This window comes from Lutra lutra, chromosome 5, assembly GCF_902655055.1.
Source record: "Lutra lutra chromosome 5, mLutLut1.2, whole genome shotgun sequence".
NCBI classification, from domain to species: Eukaryota; Metazoa; Chordata; class Mammalia; order Carnivora; family Mustelidae; genus Lutra; species Lutra lutra.
This window is the reverse complement of record NC_062282.1, coordinates 80,586,534-80,602,517: the sequence shown is the minus strand read 5'-3', so window position 1 is coordinate 80,602,517 and position 15,984 is coordinate 80,586,534. Positions and strand designations below refer to the sequence as shown.

Here is a 15,984-nt window from a genome sequence, read left to right as displayed (position 1 = left end):
CTGACTTACACTACTTACTTTCTGCAGAACACATTTATTTACCTTTCCTTCTAATAAAATACACCTGGCAATAAATAAAAGGCAGTAAAAGTATCCATGGCTTGCTATTAAAACTTGATATGTTTTAATGACAATTTTTAGTATACTGTTTTTGGATGGATCAGGTATTATTTGGTGGAAAAAAAGCACCTAATTAGGAAATGATTGAGATTGGCACCAAGACACAAACACAATAATTTGTTCTAAGTACAGTGTCGGTACTCAGGTTAAATTCTCTGACCTTAAAATTATGTCTCCCCCTGTAAGATCAGATTGCACTTTAAAATGGTCAATATACTTCCACCAATGAGTCACTTGTATAAAAACGTCACTATAAAACACATTAGTCTTTTTGGTGCTTTTGTTTTATTTTTGTTTTTGTTTTTGTTTTTGTTTTTAATGCAAACGACAGTCTAGTGAATTTAGTTCATCACATTTAAAAAAACAAGGCTACTGTGAAGGGGAAAAGAGTCATTGGAATTTCAGGGAGTTTTTTCTTTCTTTTTTGTGAGGAAAACCTCTCAAGAGGGTATCCAACCACTTCTTGTAGACCTAATCATATGTAAAGAAAAGTGACCTGAATAAAGGCAGAATTAAAAAAAAAAATCCTTAGTCCCTCTTTAAGTTTATTCTTCAATGTAGGCCAATCCTCTTTTATAGGGCGCTTCTAGCAATTAGCTAGCAATTTTATCCTGTGAGTTTAAAGGATTAAAGCAGGACCAAAGAACAAAAGGAACCGATTTGCTACCCTCTTCCATCACTCCTTTCTTAACAAATCAGACTTCATTTCCTCTAGGGCCCTCCTTTCCCACCTAATCTGCTTTCTTTCTTCCTCCCACGGCCCCTCAGGGGAAACATTCGGAAAGGTAACATTAGCTAATGCCACCTAAACAAAATTCAGAATATACAAAAGTTTGAAAATGGCTTCAGAAACTAGAGAGTGCTTGTTTTCTCATTTCGGAATTCTGAACGAAGTGTAACTTTTTTGATCATTGGATCTTAAAACAAGTACAGTGGTAGGTAATAAGCCTCTCAGGTTAGGTTTACCAGAAGTTTAGACATACTCCTTTCCCTCTTACAGACTATTTAGGACAGTGCTCCCATAAGGTCACCACATTAAAACAAGCACGGTCTGGGAACAGCAGACCTGACATCTGTCGAACTTACGGTTCCATCTGTCACTGACGTGGGCCACATACAAACCTCCTGAGCTCCTGGGGATCTTAAGGGGCCTGCTAATCTATTCCTTTTCCTTTATCCTTAAACCATTTCAAACAGATGAATATCCACTTTATTTTTAAAGACCTCCGAGGAAGAGTCCACAATCATTCTTAGCCAAATATTTAGAAATTAATTTCCCTATGGCCTTTCCCTGTTGCTCTGCAAACACACTCCTTCCCATAGTCCAGCTATAAAGAGGAAGTATTGTAGCCATGACCCTTGAAAAGACCTACAGACCTAATTGGAAGACAAAATAATTCTTAATTTTACCCAGCAAACAATGCTCTGAAAATGTTCGAATTAAAATTACCTCTTAATTTTAAGTATGGGTATATATACAAATCTGCAAATTTCTCCCATCCAACCTTCTGTGGGAGTGAAGACTTGAGACTAGTACTTACACATTATCCTTATTTGGAAGCTCTGTGAACTGGTGCAGAAACCAATTCTGACTATTTATAATTCCACAGGACGGATGTTAGAAAAATGTTTTTTTGTTTTAAGATTTTATTTATGAGAGAGAGAGAGAGACAGCATGGGAGTGGGGGGGAAAGGGGCGTGGAAAAGCAGGCTCCCCGCTGAGCAGGGAGTCTAAAGCAGGATCCTGGGGATTCTGGGATCATGACCTGAGCCGAGGGCAGACACTTAACCAACTGAGCCACCCAGGCGCCCCTAGAAAAACAAGGTTTTGTTTCAATACTAAATCTAGGGAACTGCTAAATCACAGAAGGACTTAAGGCCAAATACAGGTGGGAGACCTACATACAGATTAAACCTCATTTCACACATATAGCCTCAGGGAAAACATATGACCACCCCCCAAAAAAGGTTTATCTCATATACATGATGATGGACACATAGATATCCAGAGTCTGAGAGTCACTGAGTCAAACCTAGAAAAGCATGGACTAATTTTGCTCCACTTTTTAAAAACTATATACAGTACCAAATGATGTTAGCGATAAAAGGGTTCATGAAAATATTGATCCAAAAAAGTGGCTCCCTTACTAATTTATTATCTGCAAATCCAGTCAAAATATGAACTAGAAATAAATCATTGATGTAAAAGTCCTTAAAGCTGATACTCAGAGAAGAAATGAACATGCTCAAGTGACCAGAATGACAACTAAACCCAGTGACGGCCAAATACAGCCTATGAAATGTCCCATCAAAATTAAGATGTGAGGGCGCCTGGGTGGCTCAGTGGATTAGGCCGCTGCCTTTGGCTCAGGTCATGATCTCGGGGTCCTGGAATCGAGTCCCGTGTCGGGCTCTCTGCTCGGCAGGGTGCCTGCTTCCCTCTCTCTCTCTCTCTCTGCCTGCCTCTCCATCTACTTGTGATCTCTCTCTGTCAAATAAATAAAATCTTTAAAAAAAAAAATTAAGATGTGAGATCTGGAAGCAGATGGCACAATTCTAAAACCTCACATAAGGGGACATTTTAGGCATTTCTGACTGTTGTGCAAAAGAAAAGAAGGATGTTTCATCAAGCGTAACTCTAGCCAAGTTATGATAATAGGTTGCTCCAATCCTCCACTTGGCTCAGGAAGTTAACTGGCTTAAATGGGGGAAGCAGCTCTCAGTAGGGGACATGAACACAAACCCTAACTGTGCAAGGTGGAAAATCACTGCTGCTCTGGATGAATTTCAGAAGAACCAGGCTATTTCATGGGCAGAGGCAGCACTTCCTTAGTTGTATCTTTTAGCTGATAATGCTTTGTGTCAGGAAATCACCTTTTCTATTTGAGATTCCTTTTGGGTTTTTGACCCATTTTCTTGTTTCCCAGGCTGCATATACCACTCTTGAAACCTCCCAGACAATGAATAACAATGAATACTGTCTTCTCAGTGCCTAGCACTCAGCTTTTTAAGACTTGAAGGACAGATACCACTTTTCTCACTTTTGTTGTCTATAAACCCAAAATCACGTATGGATGGGGTTAAAGTTTGTGAAACATTTCATTTACCATATAAAAGTAAAAACAGGGGTGCCTGGGTGGCGCAGTGGGTTAAGCCTCTGCCTTCACCTCAGGTCATGATCCCGGGGTCCTGGGATCAAGCCCCACATCGGGCTCTCTGCTCAGCGGGGAGCCTGCCTCTCTCTCTCTCTGCCTGCCTCTGCCTACTTGTGATCTCTGTCTGTCAAATAAATAAAATCTTTAAAAAACAAAAAAAGTAAAAACGAATCACCTTTAGAGCATGGTATACAATATACAAAGCAGGACTGGGAGAGGTTTATTTCACACAACTGCATCTCAGTTTCTGCCCTGGATGAAATCCTGCAAAATGCAAGAGAATTCTCTATGTTTCGTATGTTCTATATTCAGAGTTAAGAGATTTGTTTTTAAGTTTACATCTACTTCACCAATTGAACTTAAGAGTTAAAAACTCAAATAGGGGCGCCTGGGTGGCTCAGTGGGTTAAGCCGCTGCCTTCGACTCAGGTCATGATCTCAGGGTCCTGGGATCGAGTCCCACATCGGGCTCTCTGCTCAGCAGGAAGCCTGCTTCCCTCTCTCTCTCTCTGCCTGCCTCTCCGTCTACTTGTGATCTCTGTCAAATAAATAAATAAATAAATAAATAAATAAATAAATAAATAAATCAATCCTTAAAAAAAAAAAATAAAAACTCAAATAGCAGAAAACAATGCTTTTTTGGTAAAGAAAGACTTTTAAGTTGAAACAGGTATTGAACAAAAACATCTAACATATTCTAAAAGTTTCAAATTCTGAGAATAAGTGGAGGATCTGAGGGGATTAAAATGCCACGTATTAGATGGTATTTCAAACTTATAGATAGGGAAACTGTTCTCAGGAGGACAGCTCTCCATTCACAGATTTCCAAGTCGCAGGTGAGACAATGAACTGGGTTATAAAATAGCCTCTTTTTAGAATAGAGAGGATACAAAATCAGTTTCTGCAACTCTCTTTTCCTCCTGAAAACCTTTTACTCTCAACCTAAACCTGTTCTCCCCTTCGGGAGTTTCTGGCGTACTTCTGTGAGTTGTTCTCCACTTCAGTGGCAGAGCCCACCAAAACGCATTAAGAGGATCTCTGTCAAAGCACACTTTTTCACTCTTTGTGGGTGCTCTAAATGACCACAACCATACACGTATACAAAAGTATACAGGTATATGCAAAAGGAAGATAAACCAAGAGCACTTCAGTATCGGTTTAACAAACATTCTCTCAAATCCATTTTAAATATCATGCACACTACAAATATTTAGGCATTAAAAATACACAACACAAGACTTAAAAAATGCACAAACCAAGGTGCCTGGGTGGCTCAGTGGGTTAAGCATCTGCCTTTGGCTCAGGTCATGATCTCAGGGTCCTGGGTTCAAGCCCCCCATCAGGCTCTCTGCTTAGCAGGGAGCCTGCTTCCCTTCCTCTCTCCCTGCCTGCCTGCCTACTTGTGATCACTGTCAAATAAGTAATAAATAAAATCTTTTAAAAAAATGCACAAACCGGGGCGCCTGGGTGGCTCAGTGGGTTAAGCCGCTGCCTTCGGCTCGGGTCATGATCTCAGGGTCCTGGGATCGAGTCCCGCATCGGGCTCTCTACTCGGCGGGGAGCCTGCTTCCCCCTCTCTCTCTCTGCCTGCCTCTCTGTCTACTTGTGATCTCTGTCAAATAAATAAATAAATAAAAATCTTTATAAAAAAAAATGCACAAACCATCTACAGAAGCTTCTCTGCATTTTGTTACACCTCTCATCATCTCTTAAAGTGTAAAAGGTGAAAATCCAAACAGCCAAAAAACAACAGCAGATTCTGAAAATTATTAAACTACATCTTGGGGCACCCAGATGGCTCAGTGGGTTAAAGCCTCTGCCTTCGGCTCAGGTCATGATCCCGGGGCCTGGGATGGAGCCCCGCGTCAGGCTCTCTGCTCAGCAGGAAGCCTGCTTCCCTCTCTCTCTCTGCCTGCCTCTCTGCCTACTTGTGATCTCTCTCTGCCAAATAAATAAATAAAATCTTAAAAAAAAAAAAACAAAAACTACATCTTACCCACGACTTACCTGTGTTCATCTCTGAGATTTCACCAAGGACATGATTCACAAGGGCCATAGCTCCCTGTTCACAAAATATTCCCAAATCTTTCACATAAATGTACAGTTCTGTGTCTAGTCTTGGCATGTTTGAGGTTAAAATTTGATCACTGGTATTTCGTGGAATCAGGGCCAGGTGCTTCTCTGGTATCTACCACATTACTCTTCAAGGTTAGACACAGAGAAGAGGCGGTAGGGTTGGATCCAAAACTAAATAACATTCCATTCGTGGGGTACATTTTTCTTGATTCTGACCTCAGAATCTTGCCACCTCAGCAGCTACTTGAACTGAATTATCACTTCTACAGAGGCCCTGGAACTCCCCATCAATGGTTATTTCTTCCTTTAAACCATTTACAGCTGTGGAATATATTCTACTCTAAGAATATACTGAAGGTCAAAAGACATTTCCTATGTGCTACCAATGACTCATGATGGGCCACAGCCCAAGTCAGATAATTTACACTTAACAAGAAAGCAAACAAAAACAATTTAAAATATTATCACTTACTTCATTAAAAATCTTGTTTCTTTAAAACCCTAAACAAAATTGATCCCATTAGTAAAGATAGTCACTCATAATTTTTTAACAAGCACATTTTAATAACCTTTGATTCTCACACAAAGCAATCTAATTTTCTGAAAAAAGAAACTGCTACACAGAATCCTTTAAACACAGTTTGTATCATTCCAAATGAACAGGTTAAGAGGTGTGAGGGACCTCTGTGCTCATGGGTAAGCCCTAGTTGTCCCTTAGGTCAGGATCAAGACCAGTTTACTCTTTAACTTCAGGCAAGTAATAGTGGTTCCTCAGTATACCCTTACAAATAAACTATTATTCTTGATAATGAATCTACCAAAGGAAAACAGAAAAGAATGAGAGAGAAAACTGAAAAGTAAACGTACAGTATAAACATTCCCATTCTAATAGTTAAGGACTCTAAGTAACAAATGGTACCAACTTTATATGTTTGAAAAGACTTTAGTATGTAGAACATTTAAAAGAAAAAAGAGAAATCACCCTTCTAAGTACTTTGAAAGCATGTTACCCTGTTGGTTTACATGTGAGAAAGTCTTAAGGATCACCAAATATGTAGAAATAGGAATTCCAAGTATCTCAGTTCTCTGAATATACAAAACCAAATAAGGCACAAGGACCTAAAGAATAAACCCAAAGTGAGTTTATAACGTTTCAGTTTATGTGATTTAGGACCCTTCTATTTTGTCCTGTAAGATAATTTAAATAGTTCTCTCTGTTGCATGTGTCCAAATTTATTCAGACTGTTAGAGATACACTCATTCTGAAACTTTAGAACACAACAGGCTCTAAAATTTTCCAAATTCTATTGTTGGCATAATATGATTCAAAATTTAGAAGTCTCCAAAGAGACCCAAAGCAGGTTTCATTAAAACCCCCCGCTTATCTAACTGCAAATTCTAACCTGAAATATGAACAAGAACATATACTACTAGTTATAATAAATAAGTTAGAATGATCATTGGAATGTCCCTCCAGGAGGCCCTCAATTTTCCTATTTGTCTTTCAAACAACCTACCCTTCTGTGCATTACATACTGACACCCCTAAAGAGACTTCCTAAGCTGATCCCAGATACTCACATGCAGCAGATAACTAACATTTGTAGCTATCATACCTCACAGGTGCTGGTTTGTGTAGTTATCTGACCATCTTGCTGCATTTGTTCTTTATATTTTATTTAAGTGGAGGAGGTTAAAAAAAAAATCAAATGGCTGACATGATACAAACCAATGGTCTTTAAATTTAACACAAATGGGACAAGAATAGAAATCAGGAGGAATGAGTAATCTTTCACCTCAGCTGGGTATTCACAGGACTTAAATCAGTGGACTGTGTTAGAATGAGAAAAAGAGCAAAGGCAAGGAGGAACAAGCAGAAAATATTGGAAATAAATTATCTAAGATTATGTCTAAAAAATGAAGCAAAACTGGGAATTCTGGAATGATTTAGATCGCTACAACTCCTCCCCATTTAGTCCACTAGGTTTTGCAGAACCATTTTCAAATACATCTTTAGGAATGTACTGAGTCTAAGAGAAAGGAACTTCTTGTGCTGGGGGGAAAAAAAAAGAAAAAAAGAAAAAAATTGGCCCCAAACCAATTTTTTTTTGTATTTAGTGAATGATTCTGCATGAATCTGTATGAATAAAGATTAGAAAAAAATTGCCTTGGCAATGAAAAAATGCAAACCAAGATATTAAACACTAATCTACAGCAAAAGTTGCTACACAAGAGACGTTTATTAATGTTCTGTTGTATTTACAGTTTTAACATAGCAAACCAAGGTGAATTACCACTTGGCAGAAAGCACATCATTCTACGTTTATAAGTCATCGGTTTCTGCTAACACATTGTAAAAGCAAGTAGTACTACAGTATGTTAGGGATCATCTCAAAAGTTCCAAACTAATCCATTCTTTGCTCCTAAGTACATATTCCCCTCCCTACCCCAGCCCCTAGCCTAATCATCAGGAGAAACCACCCCCCACACTCCCACCCCCCGCCTAAAAAAAGGAAAAAAGGGGGGGTAGGGACTCTAATCACACAGAAAGTGTCAAGAATTCCATCTTAGTAAATAAGCTGCATTTGTCCTTGCCCTTTTTATTTTATACAGTGACAACTTTACAATTTTTTAGGTTCATAACACAGAACAATAAGGTACTGCAAAATTTAGAATACAGACTATAAAAAAATTAATGCTTATTTTTTTTTACCAATTAAGAACATATTCTTGACCACACCTTAAATGTATTTTGCACTATGATTTTGCTTCCAGGTCTTCACAGTACAAGTGAATAAATTTCTAGATTAATTTTAACAGCGAGTATGGATTATGTGCAGAAATGCAGTCAAAACAAAAGTTTTAACTTTTGAGAAAACCCCCTTTAAAATGGCCAGCATTATACATATCTTACACTAAAATACTTAATTCCAAGTTCATTTTGAGATGGAGGATGAATAAAGCAAGACTGCCCCCTACTGACTACAGGAGCAAGGCTCATGCTATTTAAAATGACTACAAACAATAGATAAGGCATTATTAATACATCACATACTTGATTGTGAGATTTTTCAAACATTAACCACTAATGATTCAATGATTACAGAATTTTGCATTAACTATTAAAATTTTACACCTAGGAACAAATAAAGAGAAATGATCTTTTCAACAGTACTTTTATTTTTTTAAAGCAGGTGATTATTCCTCTGTGTTCTGCATCTTGATTCACTTCCTGCAGGTGTTCTCTTGCTTCTTCAGAGAGAATTCATAAATGCAGGAAGGCCTTTGCCAGAAAACATCTGCGAGAGAAGGATATTGAATACTGAAACTCTAGTTAGCTTGTTATTTTGGCCAAGAGAAGGATGTAGTCACAAAAGAAGGCAGGATGTTTGGAGACACCAGAAGTACATTTTAACATAGCTTTAAGATTACTATATACTGACATCATACTATTCAATAAACATTAAAATTTCAGTTCTTAAAGTTACCAAGGACTCTAGAACAAGGAAGAACGTGAATGCTTTCTCTAAAGCCCATGAGGCCAGGAATCTCTCTCTCCAAACTTCCTCACCAAAGAATGAAATGCAAATACCATTTCCTTCACCCTGCACCAAAATGCCACAGCAATGACTGTAACTTGGGGGCCAGGACACAGTAGAATCCAAGGGCAGAGGTGATCTTCCTGATACACCTAAAACTACTGTTTACCCTGCCTGTTCTGCCAGATCTCACAGAAAGATTTCTGATAAGGATGCCAATGATGTCATGCCATACTATGTACTATGTACTTTGTGGCATGGCAAAGTTAAAAACAACTGTAAACTCACAGGTATCAGAGATCCTTCTTTTTAATCAATTAGGAAAAGAGTATATATTTGGGGGCACATATATCTGAAAAAAAGTTGATAAAAATTTTTTTAAGATTTATTTATTTATTTATTTGACAGAGAGACACAGAGAGAGAGGGAACACAAGCAGGGGGAGTGGGAGAGGGAGAAGCAGGCTTCCTGCTGAGCAGGGAGCCAGAACCCGAGGATCATGACTGGAGCCAAAGGCAGATGCTTAACAACTGAGCCACCCAGGTGCCCCAATAAAACTAATTTTTTAAAAAAGGGTATGAATGAAATAGACACTCTTAAAATAATGTCCATACATACTGTAAAGTCCAGTTCTTAACCCAGATTTTGAGGAAATTCTGTATTGGTCAAATTGTTTTGGTTTTCATGGAAATAATGGGGAAAGGACAAGGAACTCCCAATATTCATGCTAAAGAAAACCACTAAAGAGATACATGCTACCAAATAAATATTTGAGAAAATACGTTGTGGTACCCTGCACCAAGGAAGAGTTGGATGGGTTACTATGTAGACCCTTAGCTTACTTCTCCACCTTTCCAAATTCCTGTAAAAGCTCCAAGCAGCCCTCTTCTATCTTTTCTGCTTAGACAACTGCAACAATCTTTAAAAGGCTGACAAAATGCAGAGGAGCTACAACAAAAGAGGAAATCAACATATACTTTCTTAAACTGTTAACATTCTCCCAGATGCCAAAATTCAGCCGGTATTCAAGGAGACCAGGACCACTGACATAAGAGCAACTTCTGTTTAGATTGAGAGAGCTCAAGATGTACACGGACAAAGATATGTGAACACAAGGAACTCGAAAAACCAAGAAGCAAAAACACTTATCCGCAGACCGACATCAAATGGGAGGTTTCTGCCAGGAGGCTAGACTTCCTACAAACTTAAGTAACTTCAGTTTTAGCTGTTTCCATTAACAGCTGAAAACTGATGTAATTGTTCCTATTCACCACAACACTATACTTTAAGAACACACAGTCCAGATAGCTATCTGGCCACTTTCCTTAGACCAGGCTGCTTCCACAAAGGGGAATTAGCTTTAATAGCTCTATCAAAGTCAGCGCCATCTAGCAAACATTCCAATTCCATTAAGAGTGCCTAGACAGGTTAGCAACGGGTGATCTTAATCACTGTACAGACTCCAGAGGAAAACGACCGCTAGAGAGGTGCTTACTGCTAAGACCCAGAGGCCTGTTCAGACGGACCTGACTCACAAGTTGTAACAGAAACAATGGTGGCACACAACTGGAGGACAGAAGGGTTTTAGGGACTGTAGGCTTTATTACTAAACTGTAGATCAGATCACTTCAGAAACCAAAGGGACCAGGAGCCTACAGATCATATAATTTCAAGAGGAAGACCAGTACTTCCTCCTGAACGTTATGTGAAAAAAATTTTTTTAAGATTTTTTTTATTTATTTGACAGAGAGAGAGAGATCACAAGTAGGCAGAGAGGCAGGCAGAGAGAGAGAGGGGAGGAAGCAGGCTCCATGACCTGAGCTGAAGGCAGAGGCCTTAACCCACTGAGCCACCCAGGTGTTCCCGTTATGTGAAATTTTTAAGCAAAAATTCCACTGAAATTTCTACTACCTTGCTGCTTTCTAAAATAGTCCAAAAAACCAAACTTTAATTTGAGGTAAACTTCCTTTAGTAAATTGAGAGAGTTACTAAAGAGGAGGAGAAGATTATATGATGAGACAAATCAAAGCACTTAACATCATATGGGGAAAAACTTAAGTATCTAGTGTTTAATAGGGACAGCTTACCAGGTCATAGGAATCATTTAATTATGAAGGCCTCTACCTCATTAATGTCAGGGCTTAAAAAACTTTCTTTCCTCAGGGCGCCTGGGTGGCTCAGTCAGTTGACTCACTGCCTTGGGCTCAGGTCATGATCCCAGGCTCCTGAGATTGAATCCCACATCATCAGGCTCCCTGCTCAGCTGGGAGTCTGCTCCTCCCTTTCCCTTTGCCCCTTGGCCAAAGGGTAAGAGTGCTTTCTCTCTCCAAAGCAAAACAAACAAACCCCAAAACTTTCTTTCCTCCTATTTCACAGGTGGTTAAAATAACAGAATTTAAAATCTACTGTGCCTATACATGCAAGTACTTTCAGAGTAGTGCTGGCTACAGTTAACTGCGTGACCACGTTCCAGCTACTGTAGCTAAACCCTCAACTACTTGGCAGCATCACTGGAAGTGGTACTCCACATACATTCATCTTCCAGGTAGCTGGTAAATAAGAAAAAGTATGAACACCAAGCATTTTGACCATTTCAGATAAGGAGATTTCTGAAAGGGATGTGTTTCTTTTTAAACACTACAGGAGCATTTGCATTTTGTTCATTGCTTCCTTGAGGTCACGCCCTTTGGGTGCTGAGGGCCCCACCTCTAGCAGTTCCTTTTGGCTCTTCTTGGTGTGGGGTAGGAAACCAGGTTTCCTTTATAGGCTTAAATGCGCTCCCAAAAGGGAACCTGAAAGCAGCCTCTGAGATAGTAGTACAGGAGCTTTAGTGTTTGCCTTTTGTAACAACTACTTTAGCTGATTAGAAAGAGAGCTTCTGGGGTCATTTCAAGGTCTGTTTGCATGTACTGTATTTTGGGTTGCCTGAAAAGAAAAGTCCCTATTCTTATACCTTTTTCCAGTAAAACGCCAGATCTTAGGACCACATGGGAATTAAGTTATTCTTCTGTTATGGCAAAGCTATTTTATTTTATTTTTTTTTAAAGATTTTATTTATTTATTTGACAGAGAGAAATCACAAGTAGGCAGAGAGGCAGGCAGAGAGAGAGGAGGAAGCAGGCTCCCTGCTGAGCAGAAAGCCCGATGTGGGGCTTGAACCCAGGACCTGGGATCATAACCTGAGCCGAAGGCAGCGGCTTAACCCACTGAGCCACCCAGGCGCCCCTGGCAAAGCTATTTTAAAAGTCCCTACCTGTGTCTTTCCGGCAAAAGGTAAACCTACAGCTAGCTTTCAACCAGCGACAACTACATTAAATGAAGTAAGAAGTTTTGATGAAAGAAAATAAAAGCTTCATTCTTCACAAGATGGGTTTGCTAGCACAACTCCAAACTAAATTAAATTTCCTCTGAACTGGAGAAACATTCTACATTCGGATCTAGATGAACAGTTTTTATCCCTGTCAATGGACAAAGGAAATTCAGTCCCATGGGATATTACAGCTTTTCAGATTCACTCTGGGGATACTGACAATTAGTAAGGAAGTCATTAGAATTCTAAATGTTGCTCTAAGTCCCCAAACCCCTAATTTAGAGCTCTGAATCCTCTGGGCATGTCAGAAATGATTTTAAATCGACTAGAATAGCAAAGTCAGACAGAAAAGGAAAGAAGCCTACTATGCCCTACACTAGGGGATGCCTGAAGTTTCTGACAACTCCTAAAGCACAATAAGCCTTCTGACTCCAAAATACAGAGAACTGCAGGCTTATCATGTCTCTTCACAGCTCCAGGAGCGTTAGTACTAAGGGCTGCCTACTTCAAATCATAACCCACCAAAAAAGACACTTTGCTTTACATTTAGAATACTCCTAGAAAACATTTCAGAATTTAAAAAGAACCAAACAGAACAGTAGCAATTTTTAGAAACAGAAGCCCCTTGGGGCACCTGGATGGCTCAGTGGATTAAAGCCTCTGCCTCAGGCAGAGGTCATGATCCCAGGGTCCTGGGATCAGCCCCGAATCAGGGTCTCTGCTCAGCGGGGAGCCTGCTTCCTCCTCTCTCTCTCTCTACCTACATGTGATCTCTGTCTGTCAAAAAAAAAAAAAAAAAAAAAAAAAGCCCCTCAATACAGTCTCTGACAATACAGGAAAACCAAGAAGTTCAGGCTTTCTCCTAACCAGGCTGTTACTTGTTGTGTATTAGAAACAAGATGAGAAAGGGACACCTGGGTGGCTCAGTTGGTTAAGAGTCTGCCTTCAGCTCAGGTCGTGATCCCAGGGTCCTGGGAGTGAACCCCATATCAGGCTCCCTGCCTAGTAGGGAGCCTCCCTGTGCATGTGTACTCTGTCAAATAAGTGAAATCTTAAAAAAAAAGAAAAAAGGGAAAGAAACAAGATGAGGAAGGTGTGCAATCCCCTACTAAATACTGAAACTTCCTTCTAACTGAAGAATGAAGAGAACAGACAGAGGTGTGATCTCAATCCATTCAGAAATTCAAAGCTACCACTTGACTAGACTAATGGAATCTATTATTTTTAAAGAAGAGAAAGAAGGGGCACCTGGCTGGCTCAGTCAGTAAAGCATGTGAGTCAATCTTGGGGTTGTAAGTTCAAGCCCCAATTTGTAGAGATTATTTGAAAATAATTTTAAAATATTAAAAGAGAGAGAGAGAGAAATCTGTCCCTCAGGATACTTCGGGCACCAAAAGATTAGGAGAAATCTATAGGTAATTTTGGCACCCTTTGTAACAAGGAGAACCATGGCAACCCAAAAGAATAAACTGTTGAATCTTTGTAGGTAAGAGTTAAACCTAAAGCTTAGAAATAATTACCAATTATAATGAGATATGGAGAGGAAAGAAAAAAGATGACAACAGTAACTTCGTAAAACTGCAGAGAACATTTGATAAGTCTCTTATTAAAGTCAGGATGTCCTAGATCCAAAGACATGGGCATTAGGGGCTAGGCTGACAATGTAAATGTCCACCTGTGTCCTAAATCAAATTCAGGATATGCCACACACTTTCAAACATGCAATAAAACATTCCCCTTCTCAAAAAAACAAACAAAACAAAAACAAAAACAAAAACCCAACACGTGATAATCTTGATGATTACAATTTTCTTTCAAATAAAAGTACATACTCCCTTGAAGAAACTTACTTTAACAACACAAGCTTAAGTTCTTTGTATGCTTTAACTTTTGTAAGAAATGCCTTATGAATATACTCCGCTACCATGCAAATATCTGAACTTACCTATCACTGTAACGGTCTGTTACTTACATAAGGATACTTAATTATACATATAAACTGTTTAATGTAATATGCAATATACAAAAAACCTGAAAAATGTTATCATCATACCATGCTTGAAACAATTTTTATCATATTCAAGAAATTCTCATATTACTCTGCTGTTTACAAAATTTTAATGCTGTCCCCCATCACCTGGCAAATTAAATATGGTGGCTACTTTCTTTCCTAGAAGCACACATCCTGATACCACCATGAATCTTCAAAACTGGGAACTCCACTCTTAGCATATGATTACCTACGCAAACTGTGACTACCCTACAGAAAATACAGAACAAATTAATGTTCATGAAGGGTTAGCTTTGCATGAGCCAACATGTCACTGGATTTTAAGGCTGTTATGAATTCTACAGCTCCACTGCAAATGGGCTTAGTACTCAGTACTTAGATACTTAGATATTTGAGAACACTGTCTCAACCTGCCTTTTCCTGCCTTGGCCTTCAACATTCCTTTATGCTATAATCAAACTGTTGTCCCTTGAGCAAGCTCCATTCTTCCTTGCCTCTATTTACACTCTTCACTCTGCTTCAAGTGATTCTGAAATCTTCCCCACCTTATCCAATTTTCACTAGTAGAAATTCTACCTACCACTTAACATTTATCTCAACCAGTACACCCTTTACAAAACCTTGCCTGCTCTTCAGGGGGCAGCTGGCTGGCTCAGTCAGTAGAGGATGCGACTCTTGATCTTGGGGTTTGAGTTCGAGCCCCACACTGGGTGCAGAGATTACTATGAAATAAAATCTTAAACAAAAAAAGTCTTGCCTGATCTTCAACTAGCCCAGTCCCTAGATGTAACGCAAGGCTCCCCTCCACAACCCATTCATCCCCAAAAGTCTTAAGTAACAATGAGCTAAGTTCAAGAAGTCCTGTATCTTGGTACCAGAGAGATCTCTCTCTCGTGTACTCTTTCCCAAGATTCCAGAGCTCTTCCTTTTTGTAGCTACTGATGTAAGATGGAACAAGCTCTGGGGGAAAACTACATAGAAATCAAAGAGGAGCCTCAAATCAGGGCTTAGACCTTCTGTTCTAGCTAGGCAGAAGAAAAGGCCCTTTCCCCTTCCTTTCCTTGCATTTGACCCTCCTTACCATCAGAGCAGTAATATCAGGGTATGAACCTAAGGAAGGGCACCAGGAAAGTCTCCCTGACTAATTTTAAGAGATGGAAGCCTTGGTGAGCTTGTAAATAAACAAGGTTAGACAAAAGGAGTTTCTTCACACTGGAGCTCTGCGGTTTAGGGGATCTAATTAAAGCTTGGTGATTAGGCCTGAAAGGCTCCTTCCCACTATTTTCCTTCAGAACTGGTACAACAATAAGCAGTGGCTTCAGGATTCAAGACTCAAAGATCTAGAACCCCTTAGTTGCAGCCAAATATACTAGCTCCCTGAATGACTACTAAGACTCTGGCTTCTTCTCTATTGTCAGAATATGAGATGATGTTTTCTCCTATGGTGGTTTTTCTAACTTGCCCTTTCAACAGCTTTTTATGAAAACACCCCTTACTAAACTAGAAACTGCTAAAAGGCAAGGACTGTGGCTTCCTTACCTTCTCTGTATTTCCTACTACAGGGGGTATACTCTACTCTGAACTTGAACAGCAATCTGCAATGTATTATGTGATTATTCTGGGACTAAAATAAACTTTTGTTTTTTTAATACCTTTAATAAATAAAGAGAACTCTGGTCCTGGGGAGATTTGAGAAAGTTTCTGGCATCTTCCGAACCTTTGCATAATTGATAAATCCTCTGAGAAACAGGAGAAAGCCTGATTTAAAAAAGAAA

The 15,984-nt window shown here is 39.4% G+C and overlaps 1 protein-coding gene across 1 annotated transcript in view; it reads right to left on the bottom strand.

The window, feature by feature from the left end:
• Window positions 1–7,570: 7,570 nt before the first annotated feature.
• Window positions 7,571–15,984, bottom strand: part of NDFIP1 (Nedd4 family interacting protein 1) — a 56,776-nt gene continuing 48,362 nt past the window's right edge. Inside the window, exons 7-8 of the mRNA XM_047730219.1 lie at window positions 15,862–15,967; window positions 7,571–8,648 (exon numbers count right to left, since the gene is read on the bottom strand). Of these exons, the coding sequence (XP_047586175.1) occupies window positions 15,864–15,967 (104 nt within the window). The 3' untranslated portion in view covers window positions 7,571–8,648; window positions 15,862–15,863. The remainder of the gene's footprint in view (window positions 8,649–15,861; window positions 15,968–15,984) is intronic.